At 38.2% G+C, this 24,857-nt stretch overlaps 1 protein-coding gene across 1 annotated transcript in view; it reads right to left on the bottom strand.

Moving 5' to 3' along the window:
- USH2A (usherin) overlaps positions 1 to 24,857 on the bottom strand; it is a 901,466-nt gene that overhangs the window by 180,609 nt on the left and 696,000 nt on the right. Inside the window, exons 52-54 of the mRNA XM_081491700.1 lie at positions 20,096 to 20,293; positions 19,436 to 19,590; positions 15,745 to 15,943 (exon numbers count right to left, since the gene is read on the bottom strand). Of these exons, the coding sequence (XP_081347826.1) occupies positions 15,745 to 15,943; positions 19,436 to 19,590; positions 20,096 to 20,293 (552 nt within the window). The remainder of the gene's footprint in view (positions 1 to 15,744; positions 15,944 to 19,435; positions 19,591 to 20,095; positions 20,294 to 24,857) is intronic.

Here is a 24,857-nt window from a genome sequence, read left to right as displayed (position 1 = left end):
GATAAATTAGGAGTTTGAGATGAACAGACACACACTACTATACAGAAAATATTACACTATACTATACTATATTATACACTATACTATAATATTATACTATACTACTATACAGAAAATATTTTTCTGTGTGTATATACATACATATATATATATATATTTTTTTTTTTTTTTTCAACAAAGGTGCACCTAGTCAAAGCTATGGTTTGACTGGTAATCATGTATGGATGGATGTGAGAGTTGGAATATAAAGAAAGCTGAGCACCAAAGAATTGATGCTTTTGAAATGTGGTGTTGGAGAAGACTCTTGAGAGTCCCTTGGACAGCAAGGAGATCAAATCAGTCCATCCTAAACGAAATCAGTGCTTAAGCTAAAACTCCAATACTTTGGCCACCTTATGCAAAGAATTAACTCATTGGGAAAGACCCTGATGCTGGGAAAGATTGAAGGCAGGAGGAGAAGGGGATGACAGAGGATGAGATGGTTGGAGGGCATCGTCGACTCAATGGACATAAGTTTGAGCAAGTTCTGGTAGTTGGTGATGGACAGGGAGGCCTGGCGTGCTGCAGTCTATGGGGTCGCAGAGAGTCAGATGTGACTGAGCGACTGAACTGAACGGATACAGAAAATGATAACCAACAATGTACTACTATACAGCACAGGGAACTATATTCAATATTTTGTAATAGCCTATAATGGAAAAGAATCTGAAGTATATATGTGTATATATACATATAAAACTGAATCATTTTGCTGTATACCTGAAACACTGTAAATCAACTATACTTAAAAAAAAAAAAACTACTTAAAAAAAGAAGTCAGAAGAGTTCAAAGCCATCTCCAAATCAAAAGGAGTGGAAGTAGGGAACTGGAGAGAAGAAGCAAAGATTGAAGAACAAGAAAGATTAGAGTAGGAGGTATGAAGCTGGAAGTGAAGGAGGCAGGGATGATGCCTTATTCGTGGGCAGTTTGTCTCCCAGAGATGCTTCTACCCCTGCAGTGCTGGGCATCTCAGACTCATTTCAACTGACATTCACTAGCTTGTGTAATGCAACACTACACCTGTAATGTTTAACTTCCAGAGTATAGTCATACATTTTTGACAACAAAACTTGAATTTTTCTTGGCAAAACCAGTCTTTGGCCACTATCAGGCCTTGTACTTGGTTGAGAGTTGACTTGGCCCAGGCGAAGACATAGATAAACACTCAGTTCTGAGCAAGGGTAGCAGCATTCTGTGACCTCATTCAGGCGACTGAAAGCTAAGCTTTGAAACAGAAGTTTCATTCATTTTTATGTGGTTCTTTTTCCACCATATAAAGCTTGAGAATGGAGGACAGCTCAGATGAAAAGAAACTGTGTCCTGGAGATGTCATTTGGAGGAAAGATATAAAGGAAAATAATAGAATGGGAAAGACTAGAGATCTCTTCAAGAAAATTAGAGATACCAAGGGAACATTTCATCCAAAGATGGGCACAATAAAGGACAGAAACAGTATGGACCTAACAGAAGCAGAAGATATTAAGAAGAGGAGTCAAGAATACACAGAAGAACTATACAAAAAAGATCTTCACGACCCAGGTAATCAGATAATCAATATGATGGTATGATCACTCACCTAGAGCCAGACATCCTGGAATGTGAAGTCAAGTGGGCCTTAGGAAGCAACACCATGAACAAAGCTAGCAGACATGATGGAATTCCAGTTGAGCTATTTCAAATCCTAAAAGATGATGCTGTGAAAGTGCTGCATTCAATATGCTAGAAAATCTGGAAAACTCAGCAGTGGCCACAGGACTGGAAAAGCTCAGTTTTCATTCCAATCCCAAAGAAAGGCAATGCCAAAGAATGCTCAAACTACAGCACAACTGCACTCATTTCACATGCTAGTCAAGTAATGCTCAAAATTCTCCAAGCCAGGCTTCAATAGTATGTGAACTGTGAACTTCCAGATGTTCAAGCCAGATTTAGAAAAGCCAGAGGAACCAGAGATAAAATAGCCAACATCCATTGGATCATGGAAAAAGCAAGAGAGTTCCAGAAAAACATCTACTTCTGCTTTATTGACTATGCCAAAGCCTTTGTCTGTGTGGATCACAAAAAAGTGGAAAATTCTTAAAGAGATAGGAATACCAGACCACCTGACCTGCCTCTTGAGAAATCTGTATGCAGGTCAGAAAGCAACAGTTAGAACTGGACATGGAACAACAAACTGGTTCCAAATAGGAAAAGGAGTATGTCAAGGCTGTATATTGTCTTCCTGCTTATTTAACTTATATGCAGAGTACATCATGAGAAACGCTGGGCTGGATGAAGCACAAGCTGGAATCAAGATTGCCGGGAGAAATATCAATAACCTCAGATATGTAGATGACACCACCATTATGGCAGAAAGAGAAGAAGAACTAAAGAGCCTCTTGATGAAAGTGAAAGAGGAGAGTGAAAAAGCTGACTTAAAACTCAACATTCAAAAAACTGATCGTGGCATCTGGTCCCATCACTTCATGGCAAATAGATGGGGAAGCAGTGTTAGACTTTATTTTTGGGGGGTCCAAAATCACTGCAGGTGGTGACTTCAGCCATGAAATTAAAAAGATGCTCCTTGGACGAAAAGTTATGACCAACCTAGACAGCATATTTAAAAGCAGAAACATTACTTTGCCGACAAAGGTCCATCTAATCAAATCTATGTAATCATGTATGGATGTGAGAGTTGGACTATAAAGAAAGGTGTGCGCCAAAGAATTCATGCTTTTGAACTGTGGTGCTGGAGAAGACTCTTGAGAGTCCCTTGGACTGCAAGAAGATCCAACCAGTCCATCCTAAAGGAAATCAGTCCTGAATATTCATTGGAAGGACTGATGCTGAATCTGATACTCTAATACTTCAGCCACCTGATGTGAAGAACTGACTCACTGGAAAAAACCCTGATGGTGGGAAAGATTGAGGGCAGGAGGAGAAGGGGAGGACAGAGGATGAGATGGTTGGATGGCATCATCAACTCAACGGATGTGAGTTTGAGTAAACTCTGGGAGTTGGTGATGGACAGGGAAGCCCGGCGTCCTCTAGTCTATGGGGTCGCGAAAAGTCGGACACAACTGAGTGACTGAACTGAGCTCAACTGATGTCATTTGGTAGCTTTGAATGAGCCACATCTAAAGCCTACACATGATTTTTGTTTGTTTGTCTGTTTCATGAGCCAATAAGTGCCCATTTGTGAACCCTGGTTGAACTGAGTCTTTGGTAACCTTCAAGAAATAAGAGTTATAAGTGATACTACTATTATAATTGCTAGTAATGCTGCATGTGAATACACAGGTTCAGAGTCTTCTATGTTACACAGGGAGCATAAATAGCTATTATTATTGTGTCTGAGGTGATCTACCTTTATACAAGCTAGAAAGTGGTACCAGATTACGGGAGAGAGAATTAGCAAAAACAAGAACAAATCTGGTGAAAATGTGAGGAGGTTTCACCTTTAATATCACCAGAACAGGAATTATTGTCCCTGCCTCATAGGTAGGAAAAGAGGCTCAGAGAATCAAATAGGGACACAGTGAACAAATGGTCTGATTGGGGTAGGGACAAACCAATGATTTTAACACCAAGCCCTGTCCTGTCACCATCACATAAGAGTTACACCAAACACACTGAAAATTTTCAATGACTGCCTTCTCTCTAAAGATCAAATAGTATCTGAATGATATAAAAGGGGTAGAAACCACTGCAGTTCTTAAAGTGAAAGATGATGGAAGGATTTCATTCAAAACACAAGTTAATACAAAAGTTAAAAAACAAAAAACAAAATTGGGTGCTTGTTATTTTATTTTTTTTCTCCTCTTTTTGTTGAACTCTATAAATTAAGCAAATGTATTTTGTGAGAAATGCAGTTATTGTCTAAGGAAGTTGCTTATTCGATTGTATAAAGAACATACCAACTAAGGTTTCAGTTCAGTACAGTTCAGTCGTTGCATGTCCAACTCTTTGGGACCCCATGGACTGCAGCACGCCAGGCATCCCTGTCGACCACCGAATCCTGGAGCTTGCTCAAACTCAAGTTCATCGAGTCGGTGATGGCATCGAATCATCCTCCCTTGTCCCCTTCTCCTCCTGCCTTCAATCTTTCCCAGCATCAGGGTCTTTTTCAACAAGTCAGTACTTCGCATCAGGTGGAAAAAGTATTGGAGCTTCAGAGTTAGCATCAATCCTTTCAATGAATATTCAGGACTGATTTCCTTTAGGATTGACTGGTTTGATCTCCTTGCAGTCCAAGGGACTCTCAAGAGTCATCTTCAACAGTTCAAAAAAATCAATTCTTTGGCACTCAGTTTTCTTTACAGTCCAACTCTCACATCCATTCTGGAAAAACCAAAGTTTTGACTACACAGATCTTCATCAGCAAAGTAAAGTCTCTGCTTTTTGATAGTGCTATCTAAGTTTCTCATAGCTTTTCTTCCAAGGAGCAAGAATCTTTTAATTTCATGGCTGCAGTCACCAGCTGCAGTGATTTGGGAGCCCAGGAAAATAAAGTCTGTCACTGTTTCCTTTGTTTCCCCATCTATTTGCCATGAAGTGATGGGACCAGATGTTATGATCTTTGCTTTTTGAATGTTGAGTTTTAAGCCAGCTTTTCACTCTCGTTTCACTTTCATCAAGAGGCTCTTTAGCTGCACTTCAATTTCTGCCATAAGGGTGGTGTCATCTGCATATATGAGGTTATTGATATTTCTCCCAGCAATCTTGATTCCAGCTTGTACTTCATCCAGTCCGTCATTTTGCATGATGTACTCTGCATATAAGTTAAATAAGCAGGGTGACAATATAACACTTTGATGTACTCCTTTCCCAATTTGGAACCATTGTTCCATGTTCAGTTCTAACTGTTGTTTCTTGACCTGTATATAGGTTTCACAGGAGGCAGGTAAGGTGGTCTTGTATTCTCATCTCTTTAAGAACTCTCCACAGTTTGATGTGATCTACACAGTCAAAGGCTTTAGCGCAGTCAATGAAGCAAAAGCAGATGTTTTTCTGGAATTCTCTTGCTTTTCCTATGATCCAGCAGATGTTGGCAATTTGATCTCTGGTTCCTCTGGCTTTTCTAAATCTGGCTTGAACATCTGGAAGTTCTTGGTTCAGGTACTGTTGAAACCTAGCTTGGAGAATTTTGAGCATTACTTCACTAGCGTGTGAGATGAGTGTGATTGTGTGGTAGTTTGAACATCCTTTGGCATTGCTTTTCTTTGGAATTGGAATAAAACTGAACTTTTCCAGTCCTGTGGCCACTGCTGAGTTTTCCAAATTTGCTGGCATATTGAATGCAACACTTCCACAGCATCATCTTTTAGGATTTGAAATAGCTCAACTGGAATTCCATCATGTCCACAGCTTTGTTTGTAGTGTTGCTTTCTAAGGCCCACTTGACTTCACATTCCAGGATGTCTGGCTCTAGGTGAGTGATCATACCATCACATCGATTATCTGATTACCTGGGTCGTGAAGATCTTTTTTGTATAGTTCTCCTGTGTATTCTTGACTCCTCTTCTCAATATCTTCTGCTTCTGTTAGGTCCATACTGTTTCTGTTCTTTATTGTGCCCATCTTTGGATGAAATGTTCCCTTGGTATCTCTAATTTTCCTGAAGAGATCTCTAGTTTTTTCTATTCTATTGTTTTCCTCTATTTCTCTGCCTTGATCTCTGAGGAAGGCTTTCTTATCTCTCTTTGCTATTCTTTGGAACTCTGCATTCAGATGAGTATATCTGAAACTAAAGTTTACTATTGAAACTAACATTTACTATTGCAGGCCTTCTTCCATGTACTTCCTAGACATTAACACCATAAAGCCTTTGGAGAATAACAGGATTACTCCCCTAGGAACTGTTGTTCTCTGCTCAGATAACAGGAGCCAAAGCATAGAAAGATGAAGGAACTCACCTCTGATGACAGAGATAAGAAAGAGTGAGGTCAGGATGCAATTCTGGGCAGTTGGGCTGAGAAATGTGACCCAGAGCAGTTGGGTTATTTCTATGAGGCTTCTAAGTAAAATGACACAGATCCTTCAAGGCCTAGTAACACTTCCAGTAATATAAAAATCCACATGGGGTTAGGTGTTTGAATATTTTCATTTGGAATATGAGCACGATACATGTACAGAGGCAGACTCAGCTTAGCAGAGTCTGAAGTTAGACTCTTTGGATCTAATTGTTACCTACCTATCAGCTACTACCACAAGCTAGCTTATTGACTTCAGTTTCCATATATGTAAACTGTGGGCACAGGAATAGAGACTGCTTAATTGAACCACAGGCTAATATGAAAGAAGACAATAGATGAATCCAGCACTTTGTATATTCTATTCTTAGGTCCAGCAGTCATGTACAAAGGTGAGAGTTAGACCATAAAGAAGGTTGAGCGGTGAAGAATTGATGCTTTAGAATTGTGGTGCTGGAGAAGACTCTTGAGAGTCCTTTGGACTGCCAGAAGATCAAACCAGTCAATCCTAAAGGAAATCAACCCTGAATATTCATTGGAAGGATTGTTGCTGAAGCTGAAGTTCTAACATTTTGGCCACCTGATATGAAGAACTGACTTACTGGAAAAGATCCTGATGCTGCAAAATATTGAAGGCAAAAGGAGAAGGGGACAACAGAGGAGGAGATGGTTAGATAGCATTATTGACTCAATGAGTCAGATGTGACTTAGTGACTGAACAACAATTTCTTAGGTCTTGTATTTTTCCTACTGTTACAGGATTGATTTACTAGTAGACTTGGTTCCAATAGTCTGTAAGTAAAGTGTGGACTGTCATGAGGCATAGATGATTTACATGAACTGGATGACCTTTCATATATATGACTCTGTAAAACTCAATAAAATCAACACATTTCAACTGGAATTTGCTGTCACTTTAAGGAAGCCCCTATTGGTAGTCCTCAAAATGAGATATATTTGAAATATTCGCAACAGGCAGTGAAAAGGGCACACCAACTGAAAACTACTCATGAATTGATCAGGATGAGAAGAGGGAAATAAAGAGATGTCTCCAAGGAACCGTTCTGACTGTAACTTAATCCTAAAGTCAAAGAGTAGAAGGAGAAAAGAAAACATCATTCAACTGCTCAGCATTGAATTAAAAGACTAAGAAATAGCAGTTGTAGAACAGAGAAAGACAAACGCATGGAGAAAAGCCAAGTATTTAACATTTCAGTGGAGTGGAGATTACTGTGGCTGCAAATTACCTGAATTTCCCTACAGGGAATCGTGTTCTCTTTTAAAGGAAAGAGGAATACTATAACCAAACTCATTACAATTACACTTTCAAGTAACATTCCTTTCAAGAGTAAATATGTGTTAAAAAGAGACTGCAAAAAGTCTGCCTATGGATCATAAAAAGATGATTTGGAAAACAAAACTCATAGCTCTGTAAGTTACATTGGATGTACTCTATAAAGAACAGCTTGTTTCTCATGTTTAATCTCCAGGCAGTCAGGAAAAGGCTTTTTGTTCATTATAGTTTCAGATAGCTAGTGCTACCTCAAAATAGTCATTCAGTTGTCCTAAATATCATCTGTTATTTTTCTGAAGAATTACCAAACAATCCTAAAGAATATGTAATTTCACAGGTTCCTCAGTCAACTTGGCTAGTGATTAGTTCAAGAGCTGAGAGCCTGAATTACTTCAAAAAGCTTCTGTTAGGTGGTTACCAAGTATTACCCACTCCGTGGGCAGTTACTTGTCCTGGCACCAGTTTAGCCAAACTAGATGTTTGCCCTGACCCATGTGAACCACATATCTAGTTTTACTGTTGAAAAGAGCTGTCTTTCAAATTCCATATAATATATGGAATTTGAAAGATGGTAACGATAACCCTATATGCGAGACAGAATAAGAGACACAGATGCATAGAACAATTTTATGGACTCTGAGGGAGAAGGTGAGGGTGGGACGTTCTGGGAGAATAGCATTGAAACATGTATATTATCATATGTGAAACAGAACACCATTCCATGTTCGATGCATGAGACAAGGGCTCAGGGCCGGGGCAATGGGATGACCCAGAGGGATGGGATGGGGAGGGAGCTGGGTGGGGGGTCCAGGAAGGGGAACACATGTAAACCCATGGCTGATTCATGTCAATGTATGGCAAAAACTATTACAATATTGTAAAGTAATTAGCCCCCAACTAAAATAAATAAATTTATAAAAAAATAAAAAAAATAAAAAAAAGAGAAAAAAAATCAACTGGTCATAGATATACTGGTTTACTTCTGGATGTTCAATTCTATTTCATTGATCTGTGTATCTAACTTTATGAAAATACTTTTTTTTTTTAATACATATATATATTTAAAAAAAAAAAAAAGAAAAGAAAAGAGCTGTCTTTTGCCTCCACCTGCCTGGGATCTCATTAAATGATTTTCCCCTCCCTCACGCAAGAACATTTCTGCTCATGGAGATTCCCAGGAACATGCAGCATTCACTGTGATGAGTAGAGCTATGTCAAGGCTTGACTTTGGATTAACCCGATTCCACGTGAAAATTGAGATATTCAAAACTGGTACACCAAGGGATCATGGGCTCACTTTAGATACAACAAATGTGCATTTAAATTATGGTTTGTGTCACAAAATTTGATTGTGAAATATTTCAGGAGCTCACAAGCTAGGGTCCTCTTTCCCTGATAGTATCATCCATCATGATCTCAGCGGTGTCCATCCCTCTTAGTCAAGCCAATTTCTTGCCTCTGTGAGAGCAGCCATTGGCACTGTCCATTTCTTGCATCAAGGCTTTGACGTATGAGTTCAGTTGATGTCTCATATAAACCAGACATCAAAACATCAAAACTAGGGGGCTCTTGCATTTGCAAATACCAATGAAATAACTTCGGACTTTCAATTCTGACTACTTGCTACAAAGCTTATTTGCACTCTTAATTCTGTATTTAATGTGTAATTCTACACCAGAGATTAAGCTCCTCTCCCTAGTATCAGAGTGATCAGATTCATCACAAGAAGTACTTCCTGAATGAGTTACTAATTTGGCAGGCTCTCTTTCCAAATATATTAACATTAAGACTATTAATAAGATAATCCAAGGAAAGACCCTTGCTTTTGATTTTTTTATCACTATATTAACGAATATTTTTCTGCCTTGGAATTTGGTGTTGTATTAGACCAAAGCATCTTTTTAACCTACATTTTCAATCAGAATATTCTTCTCTAGAACAAAATGTGGCATCAGGTGGCAGCAAAATCTGATGCTCAAATGATCCACAAGAAAGATATATATCTCAGGGAAGAAGGAAATTGGATAGAACTGCTGGGAATGAAACAGAAGTAGTGATTGCCCAGGCAAAGTACCTTGGAATATCTGGGATTCCTTTTTTCCTTTAAATACTGGTGCCTAGACAGCTGTTGCATATAATCCTTTGGCTATAATATTATATCTGTAAGAATGATAAAAGAGAAGAATAAATAGTGGTTGAGTTGCACTATTTTTTTTTTGCAAGTATTTAGGCTCCTTGGAATTTGAAAAATGAAAATAAAATGAATTCTCATATTTACTTTCACAGGTCTGATGCTTGGTGGCCAGTGGTCAGGTGGTAGTGGGGGAAATACAGCCTAGAGCATCATACATGACAAAAGAGGCTCCTGAAGCTGCTCTGAGGACACAATAGCCATCCCAGTTTTCATCCTGTTTCAGTTAAAGATACCCACTACTATATTGGTTCAGTTCAGTTGCTCAGTTGTGTCCAACTCTTTGTGACCTTATGGACTGCAGCATGCTAGGCTTCCCTGTCCATTAAAACTTCCAGAGTTTGCTCAAACTCATGTCCATTGAGTCGGTGATGCCATCCAGCCATCTCATCTTCTGTCGTCCCCTTCTCCTTCTGCCTTCAATCTCTCTCAGTATCAGGGTCTTTTCTAATGAGTCAGTTCTTCCCATCAGGTGGCCAAAGTATTGGAGCTTCAGCTTCAGCATCAGTCCTTCCAATAAATAATCAGGACTGATTTCCTTTAGGATTGACCTCCTGGCAGTCCAATGGACTCTCAAGAGTCTTCTCCAACACCACAGTTCAAAAGCATCAATTCTTTGGCACTCAGCTTTCTTTATGGTCCAACTCTCACATCCAAACATGACAACTGGAAAAAGCATAGCTTTGACTAGACAGACTTTTGTTGGCAAAGTAATATGTCTGCTTTTTAATATGCTGTCTAGGTTGATCACAGCTTTTCTTCCATGAAGCAAGCATCTTTTAATTTCATGGTTGAAGTCACCATCTGCATTGATTTTGGAGCCCCAAGAAAATAAAGTCTGTCACTGTTTCCACTGTTTCCCCATCTATTTGCCATGAAGTGATAGGACCAGATGTCATGATCTTCGTTTTTTGAATGTTGAGTTTTAAGCCAGCTTTTACACTCTCCTCTTTCACTTCCATCAAGTGGTTCTTTAGTTCCTCTTCACTTTCTGCCATAAGGGTGGTGTCATCTGCATATATGAAGTTACTGATATTTCTCCTGGCAATCTTGATTCCAGCTTATGATTCATTCAGCCTGGCATTTCTCATGGTGTACTCTGCATATTAGTTAAATAAGCAAGGTGACAATATACAGCCTTGATGAACTCCTTTCCCAATTTGGAAACAGTTCATTGTTCCATGGTCAAAGGCTTCAGTGTAGTCAGTGAAGCAGACATTTTTCTGGAATTCGCTTGCTTTTTCTATGATCTGACAGATATTGGCAATTTGATCTCTGGTTCCTCTGCCTTTTCTAAATCCAGCTTGAACATCTGAAATTCTCAGTTCATGTACTGTTGAAGCCTAGCTTGGAGAATTTTGAGCATTACATTGCTAGCATGTGAGATGAATGCAATTGTGCAACAGTTTGAACATTCTTTGGCACTGCCTTTCTTTGGGATTGGAATGAAAACTGACCTTTCCCAGTCCTGTGGCCACTGCTGAATTTTCCAAATTTGCTGGCACTAGCTTTGTTCATAGTGACCACTACTATATATAAAATAGATAATGAACAAGGACCTACTGTATAGCACACGGAATTCTACTCAATACTTTGTAATAACCTATAAGGAAAAGGAATCTGAAAAAGAATGGATATATGTATGTGTGTGTGTGTATGAATCAGTTTGCTGTATACTTGAAAGCAATGCAACCTTGTAAATCAACTATACTCTAATACAAAATAATAAATTATAAAAGAAGTTTACTGCAAATAAATTCAAACTGCCAGAGACCAGGACACAAAAGCTATGCAGTAACCTCAGACCATGCTTAGAAGGATCCTGAGCGTGGGTCAGTTTTCATCGTCCTGAAATTCTTAATGATTTTTGAACAAAGGAGCCCCATGCTTTCATTTTGCACTGGGCTTAGCAAATCGTGTCACCCATCCTGAGCTTTAGCTGTGTCTGACTCTGATTTTTATATCCAACCAATATGGAATCTAGTTCAGATACTACTGGGTTGCCCCAAAATTCTGTTTGGATTTTTCTGTAAGCTGTAATGGAAAAACCTGAATGAAATTTTTGGCCAACCCAAGAGTTCACTACTCAACATTTATTCATTCAACAAGGATTTTCAAAACATTTAATGTCTGTTAGGTACTGTGATAGGTCACAGTACAGGTAACACAATGGCAAAAAGAAGCTGCTGCCTCTGTTTTTAAAAACTTTAACTTCTGGTTGAGGAGTAGAGACAAGTAAAAGGATATTCAATGAAGCATGATTAATACCATGAGAGTCAAGTGTAGGATACTATGGGAGCACATGATAGAGTTACCTAAATGTAAAATCTTCATGTAAAAAATGTCCACATTTTGGGATATGGATGGTCAAACTATGTTTTCTTTGTTTCAAAAGTGGTATGTACTATATCTGTTTCAGTACATTAGTAGCACACTTTCTGCTACAATTAGCCCTGGTAGGATTTATGCTGTTTTATCACAGGAGGTTTTCACAAGTTTCTAATAGTATGAGAAAAGACAGATTATTCTTTCCTTGTTAACCTAAGGCTGGTAACTCTTCCCCTTTCACTGAAATGAAACGATGAGCAACTTTCAATGAATTATTTGGAAAACATTTCCCCCAGCGTTAAGAGACACATAAGCCCTATCATGTCTGCTGCTAAAGAGGACATGATTAATTCATTTTGTTCTCAGTGTCCCCAATTATTTCGTTAATCCTTCCCCCCCTCTCTACCCCGATGCCCACATTAGGAGGTCCACATTTCAAGTGTGGCAACCCAAAGTGAAACAATGCCATCACTGATGTCCCATTTGTTCTGTGCAGGATGGTGGGCATGTCTAGTAATAAATGATATGAAAAGGTCTTTTATTGACAAGCTGCCACGCGCTGTTTGCATTAGCAAATCTGAGAAGATGATGGCTGCTATCCTTGGTCCCCATGGTACTGGGCTCAGTGAGATAGCAGAAAGCGCTTTGGTTTACTTAGAGCATTGATAACACCTCTAAATAATTAACTGAGGACTTCCTGTCTTCAATTACTTAATGCTTTTTTTTTTTTTTTTTTTACATCTTGAGAGGATTATAAGCAATTTATGGATTTCACATGATGAGTGCATTTGCCTCTATTCCCACAAAGCATTTACGGGATCATGTTTCTAAAGCTTTGAGGTAATTAAAAATAATCATGGAGACAATGGGGCTGGTGCTAGGTGCCCTCTTTCCCTTCTGTCATTTCTAGGGACCTAGATTCTCAGGCTCCTGGATGACTAGAGCTACAGCTTCATCAGTGTTTGACTGTGACTCAGGGAATGCCGCGGTTTTGGAAATGATGAGAAAAATCAAAACCTTTATCTCTTGCACAGGGGAGTGGGGGTTTGGGCAGCTCTTCAATCAGATGTTTGAGACTGAACGTGAAATAAATTTGATTATTTTAGTTCATTTCATAAACTCAATAAAACAGTCATTCCCATCATAAAATAGTTCCCTACTGAATTTGATCAGTCAACTAACCACGGAACTGAATTTTCCCTGGCAGATAAAATGCGTGAACACTACACAGGTCTTGGGTTTCAGATTTTCTAACGCCAAGCACCACACCTGTCCCATAGGAACTATATATATAAGGGTATATTTAGTAAGGTTTTTCTGAATAAAGATATATTTACTCATTTAACAAAGAAATCTGTTTAGGACTATATTGTCCAAGTGAAGTACCTTCGAAATCTGTCTAAAATAGTACAGAGGGATGGATGAAATGAATTCTAACGAATTTTTTTCCCTTTTATAATCTTAAAAAAAATAATATTAGGTGGAAAAACTTTAAAATGTTTATCCCAATAAAAGAGGAACTTTGGCATTGAGTTATGCACATGAAATCTTCTCTGCCATAAAAAAAGTCATAAAAAATAATAGAATTGGTGGAGTGAAAATATTTAAACAAAAATCTTTGCAATCATTTTATAATTAAGGAGGTTTTCAATTCTGTTGATTTGAACAACACAATTGAATGTGGTCTGCTGGCACTTAACTGTTGGTTTCTAAAAATGGAAACCATTACAGCTGGCAATAGTTGGAAGCCTATGCTGATTGAGTAGACAGATTACTTAGGAAGAGAATTCTTCACCCTTGTATCCCAGTTTATGGTGAAATTTTTATCGCTACAAAGTCTTCATGGGCCTTAACTTTGCTTTCAAAACTCTGTAAATTAACATTCCACGGCCTTTCTAAGTCATTCTTTTGATTTCTTCCACCCCATTTGGTACAGAGTTCTGTTGGAGCAGCACTGCACAAGCTAGTCCTTAACTCGTCACTAGTATCGGGAACTTCTCAAGAGCAGCAGTCTAATTTTGGAGCACTTAATATACTATCTAGAACACAACAAGCAGGCTACATGTCTTTTATTTTTTTGAATGAAATGGTTTCCTTATAGAAGGAAGCAGTGAATGCCTTGGGCACCCCGAGTAGGCCAGTTTTCACCTTCATCTTTCAAATGTGGATATTAACACATTATTGACCAGAGATGTACTAATGCTATAGGCATTAGTTTCTGCAAAAATTCCCTGGTCAGTAATGTGTTTAAAACATCCCTCACTTACAAGGATGTGATGAGAATCACAGGAGTCAAAATGCAATGGTTCTTTAAAATTATAAATCACCATATACATGTAAGTTTTTATCATGGAAAATAACATCATTTTAATTACTGGTGATGATTTTCAATTTTACTGAAATAAGGAACAAATTTGATCATCTAAATGGATGAGGGCTTTCCCATCTCCATTATCATCAGCTTAGCAGATCAGGATTGCAATGTGCTAGTCCGCAAATATTTTATTAAGCACCTTCTGTAGGCTTATGGCACTTTTGGAAAACAGTGGACATCTGTCAGTGAGTGCTTGCTGTGTGTCAGGAAATTGTCCAGTTGACAGTAAATCACGATGAATTTATTTTTTCCACCTGTATAGCACAGCCTGTGCCTCCTCTAAGGAAAAATCAGATTTGCTTTTCCAGGCTTTCCTGCACTTCTATGTGAATTTCATCATCCCTGGTATCAATGTCCCCTGCTAAGTATAGGGTCCAATGGAAGGAAGGCATTCATTCACTAAGGAAGCCTGCGGGTGGGGGGGTGGGGGATTGGGGGGGTGGGAAGGGTTGGGGGGATTTGGGGAGTTCTGACAATAGGGAAAGAGTGAAAGTTTGTAAACTCTAGCTTGTGTTCTCAGAAACTAAACAAACTTATGCAGCTGTCTGGGATGATTCAATAGTCTAAATGATGAGCTAAGTTACTAATTCTCTTGAAGCATTCTATTCCGTACAATGGGGGTAATAATTCTCTCTGCCCCATAGGTTTGTGATGAGGATCAAATTAAACAGTAAATGCCAAAGCTTAGGACAGTATTCAACACATTAAATTCACTTATTCTCAAACATTTATTTAGCACCTACTGCTGTGTCACAGATTGTTCTGGGTGCTCAAGGTACGGGATTGAAGTAGGTAGAGATACTCGCAAAGGAGCAGGACATAAAAAGGCAAATAAAAAGCAAATACTGTCAGGCAGTGAAAGGTCTGTGGTGAAAATAAAACAAGGTGATGTGATGGTGTATTAGCAAAGCTGACCTAGACTGGGTAAGTCAGAAATTGCTTTTATTCAGCAGTGACATTCAGACTAAAACATGTTAATTATTATTAAAATCACTGCTAGTAATTTCTGACACTATACTATAGTACTGTACTATTATTATATTATTAAAGCTAATTATAATACATGTTATAAGTGACAAAATAATACAATTACTATTAATTAATGTTAATAATAACAACAAATTGTCACAACCAGTCAACTGTCAACTATTCTGTGTATTAATTACCCACACAGTAGATAAATGTTAGCCTCTGGTTGATTTTTCTCCTTCCTTCAAGTACATTCCTGGCTCTCCTAGTCCCATTAACTACCAGTATATCCTTGGGGAATGAAAATGCATCTTACTGTTAGTCTGGGGGGAAAAAAAAACAAACCTTAATATTGATGCAAAAACCCTACACACAATGCATATCAAAGCCAAATATAAATTATTTCTGAAGTTATCTGCTGTTGTGGCTTATTGCTGCCAGTGTGGGCTCTTCTATTAGCATGGATAAGTGGGACCTGACCATATGTCAAGAGAACACGTCCTCTCGAAGTGACCTCATATATCAAACACACCCCTGGGAGGCTTTGCCCCCCTAACCACATTGACAGACTCTTCCGGTAGGTTTTCCTGTTTTTTTTACCTGTGACCGTATGCTGCCTCCTGTCAGTGGTGTCAGTGTAGATGAGACCTTTCCCGACCTGTCTTAGCTGGTACTCTTTAATGACGCCATTTGGCTTCGGAGGGACATGCCAACTCACATGCAGAGCCTCTGCACTGGGGGCCGTGACTCTTGGCGGAGGGATATTCTGAGGGATTCCTTGGGTGGTAGCTGCAACGACCTGAAAACACAGGAGTTAAACAGCAATTTCTTGGAATAGTACACTAGGTATTCTGATCAATGAGAATGTCACTTTTGTTTTAAAATGTTGTTGTCTTAGCCTGGCATATCATTAGCGGGGCTTGGAGAAGCAGTCCCTCTTTTTAAAATTCTTTCTCTCCCATCCTAGTCAAACAATGAAATCTGACCTTGAATGTATTCCCTAAGTCTTCGACTACCATTTATCACAACGGTTCAACAACAGTTTTGACGGCAGAGTGCAGTCCTCAGTTTAAACAAGTAAAATCTGGCTGGCAGACTGTCTTACTAGAGAACTCTTGATAACTCTCTTCCATATGGCCCATCGGTGTCTTTGCATTTTAACAGCCTGATTTTGTACATTTTAAGCACCAGTAAATTTGGAGCAAAACCCACATCTGAACTTGCTTGCATATAATATACTTTGAACAGTGTAAATGGACAGCAGTTTTGTTACTCCTCCTATGATACCCAGGATGACTTTATAGTGTCTGCACCAATGTTCTAGAAAGAGAACCAAGTGAGAAGAAAAAAAGGATAACTCAACCAGTGATTTGCTCAACATTGTCAAAATATATTTGGGTGGAAAAATTGGCTGCCTTTGTTTTTTCACAGAATTAAGTCTGATTGCGCTTTTTCATGGATTGTTTTGGCATCTGGTAGAAAGGAGCTGCGTTATGTGAAAAGCACAGAATGGTTCTAGGACCCTTTGGACCATAATTTTTGATTGGGCCAATCAGCTGCCATCTGTCTAGATGGCGGGGTGCAACTGATGGGTCTGAATGAACGTTGTGTTTGGACGGTTCTTCAACAGCGTTCAAAGATGCTGAGCTGCTCAAGTTTAAACCATATGAAAACTGCGTTTCCTCTGACTAGTTTGGCATCGGTGAAATGGCTCTTTCCTTATTTTCCTCCCAAATTGTTTAATTGCTTCTTCCTTTTTTCATTTAGTAGCTCCCCCAAGGTGGCTGGTCATCTATGGTTTTTCGTTTTTGTCCCTCTGTCTGTTCTTAAATGACCACATTCAAACTCGTTGCTTCAACTTCCTCCATAGATCTTTTCAACAAATTTCAGTCACTTCTTAATCCAGCTTCTGACTAGACACTTTCACCTAAAATACCAAATAATATTGCTTCAACAGTATGTGAACCGAGAACTTCCAGATGTACAACCTGGATTTAGAGAAGGCAGAGGAACCAGAGATCAAATTACCAACATCTGTTGGATCATAGAAAAAGCAAGAGAATTCTAGAAAAACATCTGCTTCATTGATTACACTAAAGCCTTTGACTGTGTGGATCACAGAAAACTGGAAAAATCTTCAAGAGATGGGAATATCAGACTACCTTACCTGCCTCCTGAGAAACCTGTATGCAGGTAAATAAGGAACAGCTAGAACCAGACACGGAACAACGGACTGGTTCAAAATTGGGAAAAGGGTACATCAAGGCTGTATATTGTCATCCTGCTTATTTAATTTCTATGCAGAGTACATATGACATGTCGGGCTGAGTGAATCACAGGCTGGAATCAGAATTGCTGGGAGAAATATCAATAACCTCAGATATGCCTATGACATCACCCTAACAGCAGAAAGTGAAGAGGAATGAAAGAGCCTCTTAATGAAGGTGAAGAGAAGGTGAAAAACTGGCTTAAAACTCAACATTCAAAAAACTAAGATCATGGCACCTGATCCCATCACTTCATGGCAAATAGATGGGGAAACAATGGAAACAGTGACAGACTTTATTTTCTTGGGCTCCAAAATCACTGCAGATGGTGACTGCAGTCATGATATTAAAAGATGCTTGCTCTTTGGAAGAAAAGCTATGACCAACCTGGAGAGCACATTAAAAAGCAGAGACATGACTTTGCTGACAAAGGTGCATATAGTCAAAGCTATGGTTTATCCAGTAGTCATGTATGGATTTGACAATTGGACTATAAAGAAGGCTGAGAGTCAAAGAATTGATGCTTTTGAACTGTGGTGTTGGAAAAGACTCTTGAGAGTCCTTTCGACTGCAAGGTGATCAAACCAGTCAAATCAGTCCTGCATATTTTTAACTGATGATGAAACTGAAGCTCTGAATTTTTGGCCACGTGATGCGAAGAGCTGATTCATTGGAAAAGACCCTGGTGCTGGGAAGGATTGAAGGCAGGATGAGAAGCGGGTGACAGAGGATTAGATGGTTGGATGGCATCATTGACTCAATGGATATAAGTTGAGCAAACTCTGGGAGGTAGTGAAGGACAGGGAAGCTGGGAGTGCTGCTGTCCATGGGGTTGCAAAGAGTCAGACATGACTGAATGACTGAACAACAACCATTCTGCTATCTTCTCCTCCTCTTAAATATATTTTTGAAAGCTTTAAAAATGTTAATCATTCTTTACTTTTAACTTTTCTTCTTTTTAAAAATACTGAATTGTGTTAATTTCAGGCATACACCAAAGTGACTCAGTTATATATATATATGTGTGTGTGTGTGTGTATTCTTATTCAGATTCTTCCCCCTATAGATTATTATGAAATATTGAGCATAGTTCCCTGTGCTATACAGTAGGTCCTTGTTTATTTTATATATAGTAATGTGTATATGTTAATTCCAAATTCCTAATTTATCCCTTCTCCTCACTTTCCCCTTTGGTAATCATAAACTTATTTTCTATGTCTGTGAAACTATTTTTATCTTGTAAATATGTCCTTTCTTTACAAAGAAAAGACTTTGTATCCATTCTTCTAGATTACACATATAAGCAGTATCATATGTCATTTGTCTTTCTCTGGCTTATTCACTTAGTGTGATAATCTCTTGGTCTGTTGATGTTTCTGCAAATGGCATTATTTAATTATCTTTTATGGCTGAGTAATAGTCATGATATATACATATACTATGAATATGTATTTTTGTTTTTTGATTTGCTTGCAAAATGGCACCATGACCTACAAATTGGTCAAGCCAGATACTTTGAAAATACCTATGATACTTCATTTTTATTCCCCTACATACAGTTGACTACTGAGTCTTGTCAAGGCTGTTGGAGAAGACTTAGAACTATTTTATTTCCCTATGTCAGACTCCTTTGCCCTTCTCTGTTTTACAAGAAATGACAATTTTTGTTGAAATGATATTTAAATAGAATTTCTGTTTTTAAACTGAGAAATGGCTTGGGAATTGTTATGAATTTATTGAAGATCAACTAAAAAGTGATTGGTGGAGGAGAAGGGGATTAAGAGGATAATACTGGTTCAAGTTTTTTTCATTTTGTGAAGGAAACATTGATATTTGAATCTCTCTTTCAGTGATCTATCCTTTCAGGTGGAAGCGTTGGTACTCAGTTGAGATGCCATATGGACACCCTACTTTATTGGGGTGGACACTGTTTTCTGTCACTGGAAACATTACTCATAACCTGGACCTTCCTACAGTCTTAACATTGGGCAGTTCTGTCCAGAGTTTAGGCAAACTCCTCTTACCTTGCTGCTGGTGGCACAGCCAGCAACTGTGCAAGCTTTCAGCTGATATGAATATTCCATAAAGGGCTGAATTCCTTCCGTATCAGAGAAGCTCACTGATGTTCCTCGAAAACGTTCAATTCCATTTCGGAGAAGAATGTAGGCAATAATAGGACCTAAAAGAGGCAGACAAATGCCTGAATTTGAGTGTGGGATTCCTTAAACTATTTGCAAACAAATTAGAGATGGCTTAGAGTTCTGAAGAAATGGGATAATATAGCATTATTTAATTTTAATTTGCTATTACACTGCTATATTCAAGCAGTTCTTAATTATACTCACTCGTATGGAGGGGATAGATTCTTGACATAAATAATCAGAGTCAATTGTTTATTTCCCCTCAACTATCAAACATTTACTTTCAAAACTATTTTGCCCTCCCATAACATGCTTTGCTTGTTTGAAAGTAGCTCAGATACATGCTGGGATTCAAGGAAAATAATAATTTGGGGCTAAACATTTGTGAGGGCTAATTCACAAATGAATGATTAGTTGGCACAAAACTATAAAGTTCTATTTTTAGTGGTTAGATGTATGCCAATTAAATGCATCTCACTAATTTCAGTTCCCTTATGGATTTAATGCGATTATGTTATTTTAATTTTAAAAATAGTTTAATACCATTTGATTGTATAGGTTTCTTCCAGCTTAAGACTATTACATCATCAAGATGATCCATTTTTGTCCACCTGGGGGGACTCACTCCTTCAGGCACATCTTCTTTTGTTCTGGCTCTAACTGCCTTGCTGAATCCTCGCCCATAGCGATTCCATGCAGAAATCCTATATTCATACATCATGTAGGGCTCCAGGTTCACATCTGGAAAGACAGAAAATCAGACAGTGAAGTTTTTTCAAAAAATTAAAAAACTTTTTTACCATCCTATTGAAAGTGAATATCAAAGCCTTTAAAGAGTTAAAAATAAATGCCTAATGTTCTAATCCCAGTGTATGCAAATAAAAACTTGAATGTCTTTACTTTCTGAATCATAAAAAATATTGTGCTTATTACAATATTTAGAGATATGAAAGACACAGAGATATGAAATTGCAGAGAATAGAATTCACCTTTCTGAATAGAGAACTATGGATACATTAGAAAACAGATTGAAAAATAAAAGCACTCAATTAATGTACATTAGATGTTTATGCTTCCCAAGTTCATGATCTCTTCTGCATGATGTGGGTTTGGCAACATTCTTATATAATTTTATTATTATAAGCTTTACCAATTATTACATTGTCAATATTACTTTATTAAATTACTATATGATTTATAATGTAGTTGTTATGAGATAAAGGAATTGAAACTTAGAATATGATGATACCATTTTAGTGAATAAAAATGAATTCACACTCCATTATATATACTGTATATACTGCACTGCATATTCTTTCTTCCATCTTCCATCAAACCAGAAAACAAAAATCAAACCAACCAATCTAATTAAAACAACAAAGCCAACTTGCTAAGATTTTTGGTCTGGCTAAAGTTTTAGATAACCATCCACGTGATTCAATGGTGTCTCAAAAGGTGTCTCAAACATCTTAGTTCAATTTCGAGTTTTAATAACTTTGGAAGTACAAATGCTACAAATTTACCAAAAGCATTCCTTGAAAGTTTAATTATTTAAATCTGCTTTCCACTTATTTAATTGTGTGAATTTTGAATATGTACATGTGTATTTTTGTGTGGCAGTTTCTGATAACTTTTTCTTAGACAGGAGGGTCAGAAGAGGCCCTCCTTGGCTGCCAGGCTACCTGCCATATCTCCATTGGATGCAGGTTAATTCTCAGCTCCATCCACTTGGGTTATTTTATCACATTCTCTTTACATGCATCTCCTTACAATAAACCCTACTCTGCCTCTTTTATAGAATTACTGTGAAAATAAAATTCAGTAAGTTATGTTGCAGAACTTCATAAAATATAAATTGCTATACAAATGTATTTCTGTCTTCATTTTTCTCAGGGTAACTGCTGCTTTGTACCTGTGATGACCACCACTGAGTTCCCAGATCTCCCTCTGTCCAGGTCAGAGACCTCTTGGCCAGAGTCTACATTTCTCAGTTACCTTTGCAACTTGGTGTAGTCACCAAGTTGCAGTTTGGTGTAGTCACATGACTTATCAACAATGGAAGGAGCGTGGGAAGTGACATAGGCAATTTGTGCCTCACTTTCTAAAGAGGAAATCACTTGCCTTCCGTTTGCATTCTTATCCCCTTCTAATCGGCTAGAACTAGGGTGGTGTGGTAACTCAGGCTGTACCACCTGGAAGCATGATGAGGAATCTAGATCCTGAATGACCCTGTGGGAGTGAGCTGCCCAGAGCGTCCACTGACCCACAGATGGTAACTCGAGTTTTGAATATCTTGTTATAGTAGATTAAGCTACTCATTATAAGTACCTGTTATTCTGTACATTTCAAGCCCACGTTTCCATTTCTAACTTTATCTATGACAGCTCTCCACACTTCATTCCTGGTCTTTCCTCCACTGTATTTCATTCTCCTTTGACTCTCTCATGTCTTATTCTTGTTTCTGTATTTTCCCATGAGGGCTGGTTTTTCAAAGACATTCCCAGCCCATAAAAGCATTCTTTATTTTTTTTTTTTTTTGGATTACACATAAGAAATCATTTGTTGAAATTTTACCTTTCCTCAATCATCTCTCTCATTTCTCAGAGCTCTTTGTTCCTTGCCAGAATTTTTAACTCTCCTTCTTTCATCTTAATCTTTAAAATCATTTTATACATTACATGGTGCTAATATTCTGATAATTGGGGGTGTTGGGCATTAGGGAGTGTATGTTTGTTCAATATTTACTCGTTAACTGCTGAAATGTCCCACACATATTTGTCTTCATTTTTTTTAGCTGACAGAACAATCCTTCCAAAAATGTGTATATAACTGTGTCATTCCATTGCTTAAAAAGTTTTACTATCCACTCATTGTTGCATAAAGATGAACTCTTTAGTGTGGCCTCAAAGGGCTTCATTATTTGACCCCTGCTCTCTGGCCTCTTCTCCATGACTTTCTCTGCCTTATACATGCTACATCCATATTGAGGCACTTTTGTTTTTCAGACATGCTCAGCTTCCTCTTGCTTCCTGTACTTTGCATGTGGTTCTTTCTCCGCCTAGTTCACCTCCCCTTAACCTGATAGGCTCCAACTTGTCCTTCAGTTCTTTCCTCAGGCATAATATCCTTCTTGAAGTCCTTCCTCCTTCCTTACCTCTCCAATCTGGGTTAGGTGTCCTTGTCATACTCTTCAAAATTATCCTATGCTAACCTCTATCATAGAACTTATCTGCACATCATTTCTCATATTAGAGGTGATTACATATTTGTTTCCCCATCTCTTCCTATTAACTTCAAATCCCTTATGGAAATTCCTATTTGTTTTAAAGGTCCTGGTATGAAGGGCTTCCCTGGTAGCTCAGATGGTAAAGAATCTGCCTGTCCTGGTATACTGACTGGTTATTAGTAAGGATTTAATAACTTTTTTGATAAATAAAAGATTGTATGAACAAATGAATTTTGGTCAGCACTGGCGGTGGTAGGTTTAAATTGCCAATTTCTAAAAAAAATTGACGTTTTTACTCTAAATTGGTCTCAATGGAATTTGAGCATCATTCAAGTGCTTAAATTTTTTCCTGAAGAAGAAAATTTTGTCATTTTTCATTTTCAATTAACACTGTTTTCCAGTAGGCAAAATGATCTGAAATACGGTCATTTTAAACTCTCATAATATTATATCAGTAATTGGAAACAACTATTTTCTTCTGGAGAAGTCTATCACAAATATGTCTCAAAAATCCTTCAAAATCTTCACCCTGCTTAAAAAAAGGCAGATAAAAGTAGAGAATCCTCTTAGAAGGAAACATAGTAAGTTTTAAATGAGGGTTCATGAATTAAATCTATAACAGGGGCTGGGAGGAGATTAGTGGTCCAACTGGCTTCTATCCTGAGGCTTTTCCCAATTAAAGGCATTACAATAAATATTTTTTGTTTGCTTACAGTGTGATAAATCTAAAAGGTAAACAGGGCTGTTCTTTTGACATGGATATTTCTATCTGGTGGGAGAGACAAGACAAGTGTCCACATGGGTATGGTAGGGGTGGTGAATGGCTTGACCATGTGTCATTGGAGCACAGAAGGGAAAGGGGCTGGACTTGGGAAGTCTTCACTGAAGACATGAATTCTGACCTTGTCCTTGAGTGTGACAGTTAAGAAACACATTTCAGGTGGAAGAAAGAGCTTGAAGGAGGTTTGGAGCACCCAGAAAGGAGCCTTACACTGTGTGGAGTCCTCTTATGTCTACTGCTCCTAACAATGACGTTATATGAACCTTACTTTTCCCACAACAAGTTACTTTTATTTACAGATCTGACATTTGATTTCCTCATCAGTTAAATGATCATACTTACCTGATGGCTTTGAGGGTAAATTAGGTAAGGTTTAAAAATGCCTAGCACAAAGTTGTTGGGGGAGGGGGGAGAATGGGTTGGGATTTTGGGGTTGGCAGATGCAAACTATTATATACAGAAGAGATAAACAACAAAGTCCTACTGTAGAGGACAGGGAGCTATATTCAATATCCTGTGACTAACCATAATGGAAAAGAATTTTAAAGTACACACACACACACACACACACACACACACACACACACACACAACCGAATCACTTTGCTGTACAGCAGAAATTAACACACATTGTAAATCACCTATACTTCAAAAAAATGCCTAGCACAATACTGGAACTAAATAATACTCAGTAAACTTTATTTCCCTTCCTTCCCTCCCTAATCTACTCCTTCTCCTCCCAGTGTCCTGCTTTATTATTTTCCTTCTCAAGATTTGCCATTAGCACCTACCAGTGGCTGGGTGAGACAATGGAGTCATGATGGAATGGAGTGGACTTTGTTTATTTGACTTTAGCTTGCTTGAATTATGTCACTTACATGTATTCTATTTCACTCTAAACAACAGGTGTGTGTACACACATATACACACACAGTTGCACACACACATTTAATTTTTCAAAAAACACAAACTTAAGTAGAGCTTTAAGTAAATGGTTGAATTTAAAAAAGTGAACTATTTTGGAGATAATCCTAAAATTCACAGCATTTTTCTCTACACTCAGCTAAGCCTGAGAATCACTATTTTGGACTAATGCTTTAAGGCCAAGATGGGGCTTAGAAATTACTATTTTCCATAACCATGAAGGTTCTTACTCGCAAGATGGTGGCCGTCTTGGGGAACACCCCCAAAAAGACTATGGGAGAGCACAGCATCTGGACCCAGACTGAAAAGGAAAGGAAATGCTGATTTCACTGAGCAGTCTGTCTGCTCCTTGGAATGACGCTGTCAGGTCTTAA

The sequence above is a fragment of the Giraffa tippelskirchi genome, chromosome 5 (assembly GCF_054371585.1).
Source record: "Giraffa tippelskirchi isolate mGirTip1 chromosome 5, T2T-mGirTip1v1.2.pri, whole genome shotgun sequence".
In the NCBI taxonomy this organism is placed as follows: Eukaryota; Metazoa; Chordata; class Mammalia; order Artiodactyla; family Giraffidae; genus Giraffa; species Giraffa tippelskirchi.
The sequence above is the reverse complement of the archived record's forward strand: the minus strand, read 5'-3'. Positions and strand labels throughout refer to the sequence as shown.